We start from the raw sequence: 16,299 nt of genomic DNA on the forward strand, positions 1-16,299 counted from the left end.
TTAGCGATTAGCTCTCCAGTGTTAGCTTATACTTTTTTTGTTGGGGGCATTCTTTAATAACGTGGCAAAGAGTTAGGGTTAGGGTTCTTTTTATTTTGGCACCAGTAGATGGTAAAGACGACTAAGGGTGAACTAGTTGTGACTTAGTGAATACAATGTCTTTTACAATTTGTGACACAATCGATCAAGAACTGTTTCAAGAAATCTATCAAAAACACAGAGCTGAACTCCTAGATCTGAAATTCAGCTTCAAACTCGCAAAACTTTTTACTTTAAAGTTTTATTCTAAAAGTCTTGTCCAGCAGATAAGTCAGTTACTTGTTTTCTTTAGCGATTAGCTCTCCAGTGTTAGCTTATACTTTTTTTGTTGAGGGCATTCTTTAAAGCAGAAGTAAGCGGAATGTTTGTATTAATACAAGTCTTAAATAGTTATATCTTCCGACAGCAATCACTTACATAGAATATTTGGTCCGAAACACGGGTCTGTCAGTCACTCTGCTCTGCTGTAAGCCGAGGAGAAAACTTTCCTTGTATCCTACAACCTTTATCCAATGAGGAGAGAGAACGGCATGAAGGGCTGTGTGTGCAGCCAATGGATGCGCGTGAATGTGGTGACGTAGGGACGAGGACCAATAGATCCATGACTAGGGCGGGGGCTGCTAACTCCATCGGCTGACAAAAAGTTAGCCAAAACGATTGGATCGCTTACTTTTGCTTTAATAACGTGGCAAAGAGTTAGGGTTAGGGTTCTTTATATTTTGGCACCAGTAGATGGTTAAACTTAAAGAGGACTAACTAAGGGTGAACTAGTTGTGACTTAGTGAATACAATGTCTTTTACAGTTTGTGACACAATCGATCAGAAGTGTTTCAAGAAATCTATCAAAAACACAGAGCTGAACTCAGTAGATCAAAAAATTCAGCTTCAAACTCGCAAAACTTTTTTACTTTAAAGTTTTATTCTAAAAGACTAAAAGTCCAGCAGAGTAAATCAGTCACATGTTGTCTTTAAAGCTTCAATATGTGCCTTCTGGAAGTCAAGCTAATGCTAACACCCACCCCCCTCTCTCTCCCTGCTCTGTGCTTGCTAGCCAGTGAGTCAGCCATAGTGAAGCCAAGAAGCCTCGGTGTGAGAGGAGTAGTGGACCAGAAACTGACTGACAGCTGTGAGCTCCCTACCCAGACTTTGACCCTCTCTGATTGATTAGAGGTGCGAGATCTGGAAACTTTTACAAAGGAGTATCACCTCTCTCACTCCTCCACACCCAAGACGTGTTTTCCGGAGGAGGAGGAGGACATAGTTAAGATACCGTTTGCTTTAAGGTTTTTTGTATTCGGTCCAGTCTTTTCAAATATTCTGAACTGCAAATACTGCATGCAATGTCACATTGATGTTAAGCAGGTTTTTGTTCCCTTCAGAGGTGGTGAGTCACATTGCATTTGGCGACGCCTCTCACTTGCACAGTTGAGTTTACAGTCTGGTTTCCACTGAAGGAAAAACTGACAGCATGTAGCATGCGACAAGTCATCAAATCAGACCTATATTTCCTCTGCCCCATATGTGGGAATTTTGTTATATTCAGTCCCCGTCGGCATCATGAATGCTACAGAAAGAATGGATGTTTTGCACAGTGTTTTTACTGTTCTCTTTTAAAAGAAAAAAAAAAGAGAGAGAGAATGCCTACAAGCATCAACAAGAAGATATAGCACAACTGTGATAACAAACATTTTTCTAACCTAAGGTAGATTCCCATCTACAAATAAATTTCAATATTTTGATATTCGGTATATCAATATTTTACCACTGTGTCTTGGCAATCAGGGATATTTACTCTTGTAGGCATGCAGGGATCATTACCCTCTAACGCCATCCGCAAGGTGAGGATACAATGTGACTTGGATCTTTCTAAATGAACGTGGCGTCTTAAAAGGAAAATTAAAGACCTAAAATTGTTTTGGCTCTGCCTGTTTTTCCCCCGTGACCTAAAACAGAACACTAGCATCCAGGCATGTTGTCTTTCATCATTAAACTGTCTTCCAAAGGCTCCAGGGAGCCTCCTAGAGCACAGAAAGGAACCTTGTATTTTGCAACATCAAGCGCACAGTGTCTGCTGGGAGGCGCGTATTAGAGTCATGGACATGAGCTGGAGGAATCACTTTCTCTGTCTCACACACACACACACACACACACACACACACACACGCTCGCTGGCTTTTGTTGTCGCTGTATACATTAATGCAGGTGATACCCAAGGTCTTATAAGTGTATAGATCTTTGACCTTGTTTTCTCTCCCTCTCTGCTTCCATTATGTGCCTGTAGATCAAAGACACACACGGTGCACCAGACAGTCCTGTCGCTGAGGATCCTCATTTAATGGCAGCTGACAGAGGTAAGTTATGAAACCTAACTGTCACCATCTCTACCTGCACCTCTCCTCTGAACCTACCTGCCTGAAACCCCTCTGTTCTTCTTGTTATCCTGTATACACAAGATCAGTTTGCATCGTCTGCATGTATATACTGTATGTGACGCTTTATGGATACCCAATGCTACCCACAGCTTTAAGATTTGATTTCCTGATGAACCTTTGATAAACCTCGAGTTAAACACCGAAGATGTAACACATGCATGTTTATGGCAAAATGGTTCACCAATGGGAGAGGAGTGACAGGAGCATTGGTCTTGGAGGTGTGGAGCAGCAAAATGTGAACACTCAAACTTATACTAATTAAAGGTCCCACATGTAAAGTGACATGGTGGGATTGTCATTTCTGTTTTGAGTATATACAGTAGCTGGGTTATGTTATATATGAATACTGGGAAAGAATGAAAGTGCTCAGTCCATAAAGAAGTGCACACAGGCTGTACTCAGAAACTATGCCTTTTAATGAGCCAACAGGACTTCCTTAACTTTGTGATGTCACAAAGAATTGCTTACCAAGCTGGGCCCACTCTCTCCCACTGCCCAGCCTTGAAGTACTCATTTCATTTCATTTCATAACCTTTATTTAAACTCTGAGATATATTGAGGAGTAACCTCATTTACAATATAGCCGAGATGAAACACAAAACATATAAGGACAGAAGACAAGACATTTGAAACTCGCTTTTTCTTAGTGTTTACCTGAAATCAGCTACAGTATTATTCCAGGGTTTTTCCTGCATAGAGAATTTGGTGGCGGCCGCCATGCAGCACTAAATTTCTCACCACCACCAGCCTGGTTGTTTACCTGTCACCCGGGATGTTTCAATGTCCCACATCCTTGAGTTTTACAGGTGCATCTCAATAAACTAGAATATCATGTCTATTTCCAGGAGTTCAAGTTAGATAACCCCAACCAAGTATTGAGTGCATATAGACAGACATACTTTGCAGAATGCCAACATTTTCATATTAAAAATGCTTTTTTAAATTGGTCTTTTTTGTTATATAATTTTTTTTTGAGATACAGAATTTTAGGTCTTTATTAAATGTAAGCCAAAACCATTAGAAATAAAATAATTAAATTATTTTATTTCTATGCATTCTGTGTGTAATGGTTCTATATAATGTATAAGTTTCACTTTTTGAATTGAATTGATATAAATAAACTTTTCCATGATATTCTAATCTATTGAGATGCTGCACACTGCAGACATGTCCTGCGACCCCCCCTGCAAAAACCCTGTATTCAGTCTTTCAGAAAACAGTCAAGCCTGAGGTAAGATCTCAACACTTTAAATAAAACACAGGAAACTGTAAAATACTAGACCTGTTAGATAAAAAAAAAAGTCCTTGGTAATGTCGGATTCACTGTTAATCACAAGAAGATATATTGTAGCAATGAAATGTAGCATTACCTTTCCGAGATCTGTCGCTCAGAAGAAGCGCAGGTGTTGCATTCAGTCAACTTTGACAAGGACACACGCAGAGAATTGATAGTAACAGGTGGTCCTATTGAGTTCAGTGGCTGCTATCAATGTGCTGAAAACCAAGCTACAACCAGCCAGATTGACACACACACATGCAATAGGTTGAGTGCTTCTAGTTGTTTTTTGTAACAGATTGGTGCTGGTTATGCATCATTCAGTTCCAACTCTCAATACGCAATATATACAGAAGCCTGATGCAGTAGGCTACCCTTCTGATAATTTATTAAAAGATTAATATTTGTCAAATGTAAATGTCTTGCTATTTTTATACTACGACTGGGCAGGGCTCCACAGTGCAAAATGTACAAATTCTCAACATAGTGACTTTAACTGGACAATAAAAATAAAAATATGAATATTTGAATAGATAAATAAAACAATAACTGTCTATGGTGACAGTTTGTAACAGGAGCATGCCAAGAAATCTAGCAATGTGCCAAAAAAAAATGCATGGAAGACGACTACTGTGACTGCCAGCTACTAAACATGGATGTACCGTAAATAATGCATAATGGTAATGAATTGAGATGGCGTCCAACAAAAATTAGGTTTGAAAATGATTTATAAGGACGGAAATGCATTTATTAGGCTTCAAGGATGCCCACAATGTGTTTTGGTGAGAGCGTGAATGTAAATATAGATCCATGAACACATGTACAAAATGTTTGCTGCTATTGATTCGTATGGATGAGTGTATTATATACCATTCCTGGGTGTTTGATATCCCCTGGAACGGTTTTCGAAAACATCATTTGCACCTTGGAAATGCACAGGCACAGGAGCTGAGAGGGAATTCAACAGCAAATTTAGCTACCCAAAATATTCTATTGAACAGAAGTACCCTGGCATACCTAGAAGCTTGGCTATTGTGTGAAAAATAACAAACAGATTATCCATGCATAAGAGAGCTTTGTTTACCATACCTCCTGCACCTATTCCTTTGGCCATAGCTCCAAACAAATCTAAGTGAGAATGCACTTAGCGTCGATGTGTGGCTGATGCAGGAGAGATGAGGGGGGGTTTGTGCGTTTCATGTTTTTTTTTTGTTTTTCAAGGTGATGCAGCTAGTTTATTCCCCCCTTCACACCACCAGCATATTATCGCGCTCCAGCTGCTGTGGGGAGACAGGCCCAGGTATTTATGGCTAGCATAAAAAAGTGTGTGCATTCCCTGTCACCTTCCAGCGCCAGATTTACGGCACATTTGACAAACACACTGAAATAATAAAAAAAAAAAGGAGGAGGAGTGTTCGATTTGTATAGGAGTTTAGAGCCTGTCTGTTGTGCGTGTGCTCCCAGTGGATTCTGCTGTTAGTACATGTGTGTGTGCATGTGTCTCGCTGTCTATGCGCACCAACCCCCCCGCTGTGTGAGAATGTGTCGATCTGTCTGCCTGCGTGCGCATGTGTTGTGCCTGTGTGTGCGAGCGAGTGTGTGCACACCGAGCCTGCCTGCTCTGAAACACCAGCAACAGATAACAGATGGTCCCCCTGCATTAGAAGTGTTTTATTTCCCTGCGGAAGCCAGATATGTCAAAAATAAGCATGTGCAACATTAGTCATTTGGAATATTCATGCCCCTGCCGTCCGATGGTTTCCTTTTCACAGCCAAAATACCACCAGCCCAATTCTCCTAAGGAAGTGGTTGAGGGGGGAGAATGAGGAGGGGAGAAGTGAAATAGCAGTCATCAGCTGAACTGATAAGGGGGGAGAAAGGCTGAGGCCTACATGCAGGCTTTAATGGAGGAGTTTTTCCTTTTTTTTTCTTTTCCTCCTGGCCGCTTTTTTAGCACGCCGGCGCTGTAATTAAAAAGCAGTCTACAGTCTGTAGATGTAGATGTGTTCATATTAAGAACCAGCACCCCCCAGCCTCCAGCCCCATCAGAGACAGTGATGTGAATATGCACACATGTCCATATGCCTGTCTGGCTGCACACATGTACACACAAACACACACACACACAACATAGTGATTTGCACCCATGTCAAATAACCTCATCTATTGGATGGAGCCTCTTCTGCATCTCTTCATAGACTCCTCTCTGGGAGTCCTCTCCTCTCCTCTCCTCTCCTCTCCTCTCCTCTCCTCTCCTCTCCTCTCCTCTCCTCTCCTCTCCTCTCCTCTCCTCTCCTCTCCTCTCCTCTTCTCTCCTCTTCTCTTCTCTTCTCTTCTCCTCTCTTCTTCTCTTTTCTTCTCCTCTCCTCTCATCCTCTCCTCTCTTCTCTTCCCCTCTCATCTCCTCTTTTTCTCTTCTCTTCTCTTCTCCTCTCCCCCTCCCTCTTCTCTTCTCTTCTCTTCTCTTCTCTTCTCTTCTCTTCTCTTCTCTTCTCTTCTCTTCTCTTCTCTTCTCTTCTCTTCTCTTCTCTTCTCTTCTCTTCTCTTCTCCTCTCCTCTCCTCTCCTCTCCTCTCCTCTCCTCTCCTCTCCTCTCCACCTCTTCAACCACCCAGATCCTCTGTAGCTTCAGTCTCTTTAATCTCTCTTCCTCCTCCTCTCCTCCCAGTCTCTCTAAACCCCCCACCCCCCCCTACACACACACACACACACACACCATCTCCCACCGTTGAGCGCGGCTGCCATCCTTGTCCTCGACGGCGGACATGGACATGCATCATTATCAGGCCTGATTAACCATCCACGTAGTTGGCAGTGCCGGCCCCCACCAGGGGCCAATGGCATGGTTTTTCCTACCGCTGAAAACATGAATTTTCAGCAGCACTTTCTCACTCGCAGTGGTCCCTCATGATCAGGGTTAATTCGTGGCAGCATGTGTGAATGGTGTAGAAAAAGAAGAGCGGAGGCAGAAAAGGAGGAGGAAAAGCTACCAAACAGTAGTGCACTGCTTATCGCAGAAATGCAATATAATTTATTCAGGAATATGCAAATCCAACAATCACTCTGCCTTGTTTACCGAAGGGACCTGCTGATTCAGAGTCTGAAAGAGAGAGAGAGACAGAGAGAGAGAAACAATCCCAACCAGAGAGAGAGAGGGAGAGAGAGAGAGACATAGAGTGAGTGCACAAAGGCAGCCACCAGCAACCAAATCAGTGGTTTTCCTTTGAATCAGGAAACGAAGGGTGTCGGGCAATTTCTTGGTTGTTTCACAGCTTCAAAAACCTTTAAAATTTATTCCATTGAGTCAGGATTGTTTACATTAAGAGCGACTGGTTCTGGCAGGACACGTTGTCACATATATACTTACTGTATAATGCCTATAAAGCATAAAAATCGGATGTTTAACAGCTACCAAGATGCATCTGTAACACTGAGCACAGAGGAAATCTTGTTTACTTATCATGTGACCTGTAGCGCTATAGGGTCAAAAAATCCTATGCATACTGTAAATATTAAAAGAATTTGAGAAGCCACATTTTGAAAGGATTATACATCTGCTTTAGCAGAAATACATTAGAATCAATAAAACCAATACATTTGAAATCAAAAGGAAGTGATTGAACATTTAAAAATAGTGGAGAGCATAAAAACTAGTACTGAGCTTCAACAAAAGATAAAACCAGAAAAAGCCATATGACCAAAAAAGGTTTTTAAAGGGGTTTTAAAGGAGATCACAGATTCCTCTGTCCTGATTATTCGTTGTTCATAGGATCCATGTTTCTGATGCCCATTGTTTCAGGCATTAAAATGTCCTGAACCTGTGGATACTTGTTTTACATCATAGCAGTGGAAGGCGTGTTGAATAAATAAATAAACCCAAGGTGTTGTAAGCTGATAAGAGTTTTTTTTTTTACCATGCTATAAAGGGCTAGAGGGATATCTAATGATGTTTGACTGACACATATGAATCAGGAGCTTTGAAGCGGTTTGCAGCTCTGGGAAGATAAGCTACCGAAAAAGTGAGCAAATATTTTCTGTGGCAATGAGATCCTAGAATAGGTTGTTAGAGAAATAATAATAAAAAACAGTCATTAACAGTGTATATAATATGACATGCAGTTATTATCCAGTGTTTGGAACATGATTCATACTGACTTGAAGCAGATATAAGAAGCAGATACAGTACATCTTAGCCGAGCTGCTCCCTCTTTCCCCCACCGTAGCTAAGAGATGCACAGTGTTGCATGTCATATTCAATTTCTGCTCTTCATTGTCTCAGGGTTGTAGAAATGGGCACGAGTTCCAGCCATTTCCTGACTCCCTGCTTAGAGCCCAATTAGCCCTGTTGTATTGATTTCTCTGCACCGCATTGCATGTGCTTTTCCAGGTGAGTCCCTGCAGCCAGCGCCGGCGTATGGAAAGACAACAATTATCCCCTCTAACAGAATCTCCGAGGCCACACAAAAGCAAGCAGGGCTCAGAAAATTGATCTCTTAAGGCTTTTTGAGCCTTTGTGTGGATGAGCGGACAAAGGCGACTCGGTGTTGTCCGTGGAAAAGACTTCCAGCTACAATACGTAACTTTTGGATGTCAAAACGCTCTAATTATAATCTTAAAACTCGTTTTTTTTTAGGGTTTTTTTTTTCAGGTGACCTTAACTGAAACAGAGAGGGATGAAACCTGCCCTGTGAAAAGGACAAACCACATTAAGCTGGGTCCAAGGGTCCATGTGCATATTAGTATGAAATTGGCTGAAATGGGCTCTTCAATGGTGCTTGGTAGCCATGCACCATTTGCAGCGGCTACGGTCGTGAACCAGGTCGTAGCTTGATTTTAATTTGATTTTAATGACAAATACTGTAGTACATACACATGCAGTTAGAAAAAAAAAACTTTGACTTGTTTGGGCTTGTTCCTCTGTGTGGAAGCCTTCAGTCTTCTATTCATATTTGACAGATATACTCAGAGTTTCACAGTTTCACAGTCACATTTCAGCTTTTTCCACATAGGAAGTCTATTTATTATGACAGCTTTATCTCTTATTTACTTACAGAATGCATTTTTGTTTTTACAGATTTAAGTGTACAGCGCAGTTTTTCACACTTTCAGGTTTTATTTGTGTTATTGTACAAGGGGGGAGAAGCATTGAAATCTAAAGTCAGCTAATGACGGCACATCAGTCGCTGCATTTCCACTGACTTTTAAAAAGAAAAAAATTGGTTGAGGGAAATATATTTATTCAGGCTGTCCAAATTACTTGCGAATCACTGCAATGTAAATCCCTGTGCTGAATTATAAGCAGACAGGAATCATCATTACTCCTAAAATACCCTGTGGTTTTCTACATAAGCAGTTGCTACAAGTTCTTGCCCCTCGCTTGTCATGGGAATAACCCAACTTTCCCCCCTACTTCCCAATCTTTTATCCCGATTCTTAAACGGTTGAAAGGTTCGCTCGTTTTTCTTGGGAATATGTGTCATATCAACAATGTGATGCTAATCTGCTGCTGTCATACACCCCCACCACTATGCTATTTTTGCAACACACATGTTGCCTGAGAGGTCAGCGGCATAGCAGGGTTCTTACTAGGTCGAACTGCTCGGAGGCAGAAGTTAATTTCCAACTCAACAGAGATAAATGACTTTGCTTTGACCTCCCTTGCTCGCTGGCACAACAAAGACATTGTGCTTTTCTCGGAGACTGACTCACTAAACATCTTCTGATTTAAAGCAGCTTCTTCTTTACTTGTTGTTTTAAACGGTTGGATTTGATAAACTGTTTCGTCGTTTGTTGTTAGATTGTGATTAAAAAATACATTTACACGCGTGTTACTAGTTTAGATCTCCATGTTATTAACATAATAAGATTTCATTTTTAACTTCTAATTGGGAATAAAGTGATTAAATTCTGCCTGAACCGACCCTCCCCCCTCTTGGTTACTGTCGCTATGCTCATCTTACTTTCTCTTCTGCCATGACATAGTGATAACAGTGGCAGATGTGTCATACTTCTTCTTTTTTTGAGTTGAACCTGGTTGAAGTTGATTGGAAAATTCACATGTACAACTCTGACACATAAAGTAAAATGGACAAACACACTCCAGCATGTTAAAATAAAAGGTCACCTCCTCCATGATCAGTTATAACTCTTGGTATTATCGGTTTTTAATTGTTCACGGTTTTATATTTGGTTTTTTTTCATTAGGTGCTATGGTTACAGGACAGGTGGGGAAAAACATGAACATAGAGGGACATAGAAAACAACTTATTAGGCAGATGTGTCATACAAATTCATGTTTACGTTTAAAACAGCGCTGACATAGGCACTAGGCAGGTAACTTCTCATTTCTCTGCTGCTTTTAGTTGCTACTTGGCTAATTAAGCTCCTGTTACATCTGAGATTCGCTGGAAAACAACATCTCCGGCTGGTAATTTAATGTTTCCAGTTCACTTGTTTGAAGATAATAATGCTGTAAAAATGGCTTCAAATACTGCAGGAAATATCACTGCATACAATTGCACAACACTACTATAGGTAGCCAAACATGTTACAAGAAGCAGATAAACACACTATTGTGTCAAATCCTTCAGCTGAGTGTTGTTGTGTTGCGTCATTGCAGAATATAATAGAATTTTTGAATAATGTGCAAAAAGTACAGAATGAATTCATTTCTGCCACCTTTTATTGCAGCTGGATTCAGTGTCATCGTTTTTCAATGTCAAAGCCATTTTCTAATATTTATTAGACAGTAAGTTCCAGCTGTACCAAGTCTCACTTCAAACACACATTGTGCAGCTGCGACGCAATATTTCTTAGCATCTGATAAGTAAGAAAAAGTGCACAAATAATAAAATGAACACCCCCGTCGTGTAAATTTTCTCAGCGGGATGAGAATTGTGGGGATTGTTTTGGATTCTTTGTGCTTCAGAAAAGACTCCCAGTCACTGATTGTGATATTTCAAGGATGGCCAAAGCAAAAAACATGAAAAAAGGGCGCCTGTGACCTGCAGGGCCCCTTATTTCTCCCATTCTGCTTTCCATTCTGTGTGCGCCCTGCCTGACCCTCCATTACAGTGCACACACATAGAAGACACATTGCAGGTTCATTATATTTTGCCGAGAGCTCCAGAAAACCAACCAATTCTCATACAGCACATTGTCCCAGGTTCGGTATGTGCCAGTTACTTCTGTTTTGACACGGTCTTCGTATGCACCTCGATATATGTACAGCATTTCAGCACAAGGTGACTCTTAAAATAATACAAGACCTTCCTTACAGTACAGTAAAACCCTTAAAAATTCAGCTGATGGTTTTTTTTTTTGCTCTTGCTGTACATACTCCCAAAAACAAATATGCACCGCAAGGAATCAAATATGACCACAAGCCAAATGACACACAGTATAAACCAGAGGCTTCAGGCTTCCCTAGGGCGTCTGGGAGCAGGGACAGCTACTTACTTCTCCCCGCGTAAACACAAGGTACTATTTGTGGTGGAAACAACACCTTAACCAGTCAATGGAAGACTGTAATCATGCAAGAAACTTCCATTTCCACATCCTCAGTGGAATTACCCCCTCCTTGCAACCATCACCCCACATGGAGGGCACTGCGAAAAGCCTGTCATCTGATACGCTGCTCGCTGTGGACTCTTGGATGTGTCTGGCTATATTTAACACAGAGGGTGTACATGCTGTAAGTGACCATTATGCTCTCAATTATCACTATGTAGCCCCTCCCTCCCTGCCCACTATGCAGCAGTAGCACTTATTAGGGGGGCCATGCTTGCGGCTCACCCACACAGTTCACCTTCAGCCCACATTTGGCAGGTAATGAGCTTGACGAAAGGGGACGGCGGTGGACATACCTCCTGTCAGAGATCGTTGACCCCGGTGAATGCCAGCGTGGCTGTTTGTATTGATGTATGGCTCTAAAATCATGGCAAAAAAGATTATTATTCAAACACTAATTGACCTCAATCCTTTGGGGAATGGGGGGGGTTCTTATGGATGTCAGCGTGGTGTATGACACATTTCTTCTGTCTTTTTTCTTAGAGATGCGGGGCTCAGTTAGCATTAGTGTCGCGGATTGAAAGCTGACAGCATCAAAGTGCTTATAAACCCCTCGCATTCACTGCATGTCGCGCTGTGTGAGCTGCGGGTCTGTGCATCATTTCATGCCATATTCTGATTGGCTGGATTGTAAATGTGGGTTCCAGCGAGCAAGCCACACTGCGGGATTTAGATCTTACAGTCTCAGAAAGCGGATGCAGCGCGTGTTTGGTTTTCAAAGTTTGAACTTGAATCGGGGTGAACGCTCGTAATTATCAAGCCTGACCAGAAAGTTAGAAACCTTTTTATATATAATACAATGCAATCCAGTATAAAAGTAAATGTAATTGATTCTTTAATGTGCAACATTTTAGAAAATCTATAATTGTTGCTGACTGGAAGTTCATGATTCACCTCTGTGGTCATTTTTAAGGTTTAATTTTAATTGTGGTGTTGTGTTTGACTAGTTTATATAGTTTATAGTTTATCTATCTTATCTATCTTATCTTATAACCCTAACCCTATCTATCTATCTATCTATCTATCTATCTATCTATCTATCTATCTATCTATCTATCTATCTATCTATCTATCTATCTATCTATCTATCTACTATCTATCTATCTATCTATCTATCTATCTATCTATCTATCTATCTATCTATCTATCTATCTATCTATCTATCTATCTATCAGTATATCTTCAAAAGTAGAAGAAGAAAAATGGAAGGAAAAGGACAGATATTCCAAAAACAGGTGAGAAATGGCAGATTCAGTTGGATAACAGTGCAACTAATACAAAGTGGTGTTTTTAATTTGACATGGATAGACAGAATTGATCATTTAAACATGCTTTGATCAGACCTTGATGAAGTATCAAGCCTCTGCTTGATAGATCTTCTGTTTTGCTATGTGCAGGAGCATCCTCCCCTCTCTTGGCTTCCTGGTTAATACCCACCACAGTGATATTCAGCCTGACCATCGGAGGCTTGCAAGTTCTGTTTCAGTCTATATCCTGCCAGCGGCCCGACTGAAAGGCAGTTCAAGAAACCGTTGGATGAATTTCCGCTAAAAAGTCCCGCGTCGGTTTGAGAAAAACTGGGCGACTGGCAAGATCTGTTTGTCATTAAATGTGCTTGTCAGATTTTATTGGAACAAAAACTCATGCTTACTGAGGAATTAACACAATTCACATCACGGAAACGGTGCGGTTGCCAGACTTGTGATGATGCATGAAAAACATAAGTTGTCTCCCACATTGGATCGGTATTAGTTGCATGGTAGATCCATAGTAGCTGATGCTTTTCTCTTATGGCCTGGCTCTGGACACATTGAGGAGATGCTGACCATACCAAGCCCAATGCCCTCTTGCCTTTCCCTCCACCTGTGTTTGCTGAGATTATGTTCTCAGTTGTCCTGGTCGTTTAAATTGGATTCTATATTCTGCAAGAGCTGCAGTCTTCTGGTCTCAGGAGATGTGATGGTCGCTCATACACAGAAAGACTTTCACAGGGAAGCGTGAGAGCAGCAGAAATACTCAGCCGTGGGATTTACCTGTCAACTGCACTTAAGCATGTGGGATAACATATGCTAGACGCTGTGATGGTAAAATAAAGGCTGACACGCCTTTCCTGTGATCTTCGGTCACTGACGGCTTCATGTATGTCAGTGCCTCCGAGCTAAGTAGAAAATAAACTTGCATTAAAAGATAGTTCAATGGATGTCTGTGTTTTGAAGCCCTCAGAGTCTCTTCAGAATCATTTTTCATGTCGGCTTACCTCAGACAAATATTTGAAATGTAAGCCACCATTTTATGAAGCGCTCACTTTCCTTATTTGATTCATTCCTTAGCTTTCGTAGTTTAAGGGATTACTTTAAGGTATAGTAGGAGGGCAAATTAAATTATTATGTCTCGTCAAAGCACGGACCTGTAATTGACATATGCTTCACATTTCAGTAAAGGTCTGAGTGTGAAATGTGATGAAATCGGAAGATGTCAAATGTAAATGTACACTTTACTGAAACCAGAGCTGGATCTCCTCTTAAGTCTGTCCATAGGGTTAAAGGAAAAGTGAAAAATGGAACAGTCTCATCTAACCTAACAAGAAACAAGATGTAGCTCCATATGAACATTTGAAACACGTTGGTCCTTGCTCAGTTGCAGACTTGCTGTGTCTGAAAGTACAGAGCATAGTTTGGGGATTTAACTATGCACAAGAACTCAACTCAATTCCCAAAGCATCCGCCAACCACCCAACTGCACAGCACTTTTGGAAAATAGACACACAGGTAACTGATTTCTCCACTGACAATGCAACAGAAGAAAAGCTTGCTCTATCATTCCAACCATCTGGAAGTCTGGCTCAGACTTGAGGCTGATGTGTAACTTTTAATTGGAGAGACAGTGGTGGGAGGCAGAAGAGTAGGAAGGAATGATCCCAGTGGAAAGACAGGCAGTGCCTGCTGCCAGATGGACAACCTGAGTCTGCTGGAGTGCACACCATTTCATTCTCAGGCCAATGCGATGCGTGTTCCATTTACAAAGAGCTCGGCGGAGAGAGTCGGAGTGCGGCTCGTGACATCTCAAGTGCTGCAAAATGGTGCTATTTTCACAAGACGGCATCAGAAAGGAGCAATGCTTAGGTTTTCTTACTGGAGGGGCCGGGGGATTGATAACAGACATTTTCCATTTCTGGAAAATCTTGTCCATCATCTCACGCATGAGATGTTATGGAACGTCATGCTATTGAGAGCTAAAGCTGTGTACACACCAAAAGTGACTTTTATTTGTGGCACGACAGATTTGCATACAAAGTCAGTGACGCGACATTCCATTTGATGCCGCCACAGACCTGTACTGTAGCGCAACCTGTCGCTCCGTGAGGCGACTAGCTTGTCGTGCAAGTTCAAGCTGACTGCCAAACCAGGTGTTGTCAAACTGGGCTCTGGTGAGCCTTAGGTAGCGCTGGAAACGGGCATCACACAGGCACAGTCCCTGGAGAAGGCAGTGAAACTCTCCAAGCTGCGACCACACAACATTGTCGCTTAAATTCATGCAAAACAGCTGATGCGTGTTCCTGTCGGGGGCAGTTTTTCAGCAAGTAGTCTCTGCATTTGCCTTGAAAACAACTCTGTCTTGTAAAGTTCTGTTATCTCATAGCGTGGTGAATGTTCAGGTCACAACTTGTCCACCAGAGCGTTTTGGAGTTGTTGGATTGTGTATTTGATGAGTTTGATGAGGGAAACCAATTGGCCTCCGTAGCGTAGCTCTGAGCAGCTTGCAACTCTGCTCCGCCGTTCTAAAAATAGCTTGCACCGACAAATAAAGTTAACAAACCTTCTCCTGCTGTAGAACTATAGGGATTATGGCAATGGGCCAATTTGCCAAAATGTTGAACTACCCCTTTAACTTCATCATTTGCAATCACTGGATCACATCAGCTATGACACCTGTCAACGTGTTGATTTAAATTTCAGCTCTTTTGTAATCACCAACATGGCTGTCAACAAATATTCTAAATCCGACACTCAGTCGTGAAAATGAGTATTGGAAGCAGCGCTTTTCTGTATCTGTCTGTCTGTCTTTGTGAGTTCCTACGTATGCTGCTGCAGTGAACGCACCTCAACGGACAAGAGTCAACCAACATCACGCTTTTAGTCGGCCAAAAATGAAATGTGGGTCAAGCTGGAATGAGTGAATAATTCAACAACAACCATGGGTGGAGAGATCACCACCCAAATACCTCGGATCTAAGTCAGTTAGACTGCAGAAAGTGTATACAGTAAGTTACACTTCTCCAGTTCTAGCAACTTTCTGGCACATTTTGAGCGTATGCACTCAAATGAGCATCTGTAAGTAGTTATGTATTATGGATAATGCATAAAATCAGAGGTTGAAATAGATTGAAATTATATGTTTGAGCCAAAGGAATAATCAAACAACAATTTGGGGTCACTTGTGACAGCATCAGTGGTGTATATGCATTTTTCCTAACAATACCTCCCCTGCCCCATCCTGCAGTTGTCCTAAGGGAATAAATAAGCTTAGCTATATATTACTATTTAGTGGCGTTTGGCCTCTTTCCAGTCCCAGCAGTGTGATACATTGACGAGTTTACATCAGATATTTCTGTACACCGACTGCATCAGCGTTTGTCATTGTTAGATGATGTAGCAAAAATTAAAAAGATGCCCGTGGCTACATCAGCTAGCTGCTAGAGAGATGTATGTGTAAACAATTTGTGTCTCCGAAATGTTGCAGCGGTTGCACTGAAATTTATGTATGAGAAGGCAGGCAGGCAGAGAGAGAGAGAGAGAGAGAGCTGTGGACAGGTTTACTGTTGGTCTGTTGACACACGCAGAAGAAGATTTCCCCCACAAAGCTCCGCTCATTGTGAAACTGAATATAAACGAGCAGTCGTGCAGCAGTTCCCTGTCCTTGCCTTTTTTTTTAAGAATTCCGTTGAGATGCAAAAAAATAATAATAAAAAAAAAAAATCTGTGCC

The 16,299-nt window shown here is 41.5% G+C and overlaps 1 protein-coding gene across 1 annotated transcript in view; it reads left to right on the forward strand.

Moving 5' to 3' along the window:
- The window catches only part of LOC146969355 (glucosidase 2 subunit beta-like), a 138,910-nt gene that overhangs the window by 54,051 nt on the left and 68,560 nt on the right, over positions 1–16,299 (forward strand). Inside the window, exon 10 of the mRNA XM_085806291.1 lies at positions 2,321–2,390. Coding sequence (XP_085662417.1) covers positions 2,321–2,390 — 70 coding nt within the window. The remainder of the gene's footprint in view (positions 1–2,320; positions 2,391–16,299) is intronic.

This window comes from Trachurus japonicus, chromosome 18, assembly GCF_045865225.1.
Source record: "Trachurus japonicus isolate A0001 chromosome 18, Traja_1.0".
Lineage (NCBI taxonomy): Eukaryota > Metazoa > Chordata > Actinopteri > Carangiformes > Carangidae > Trachurus > Trachurus japonicus.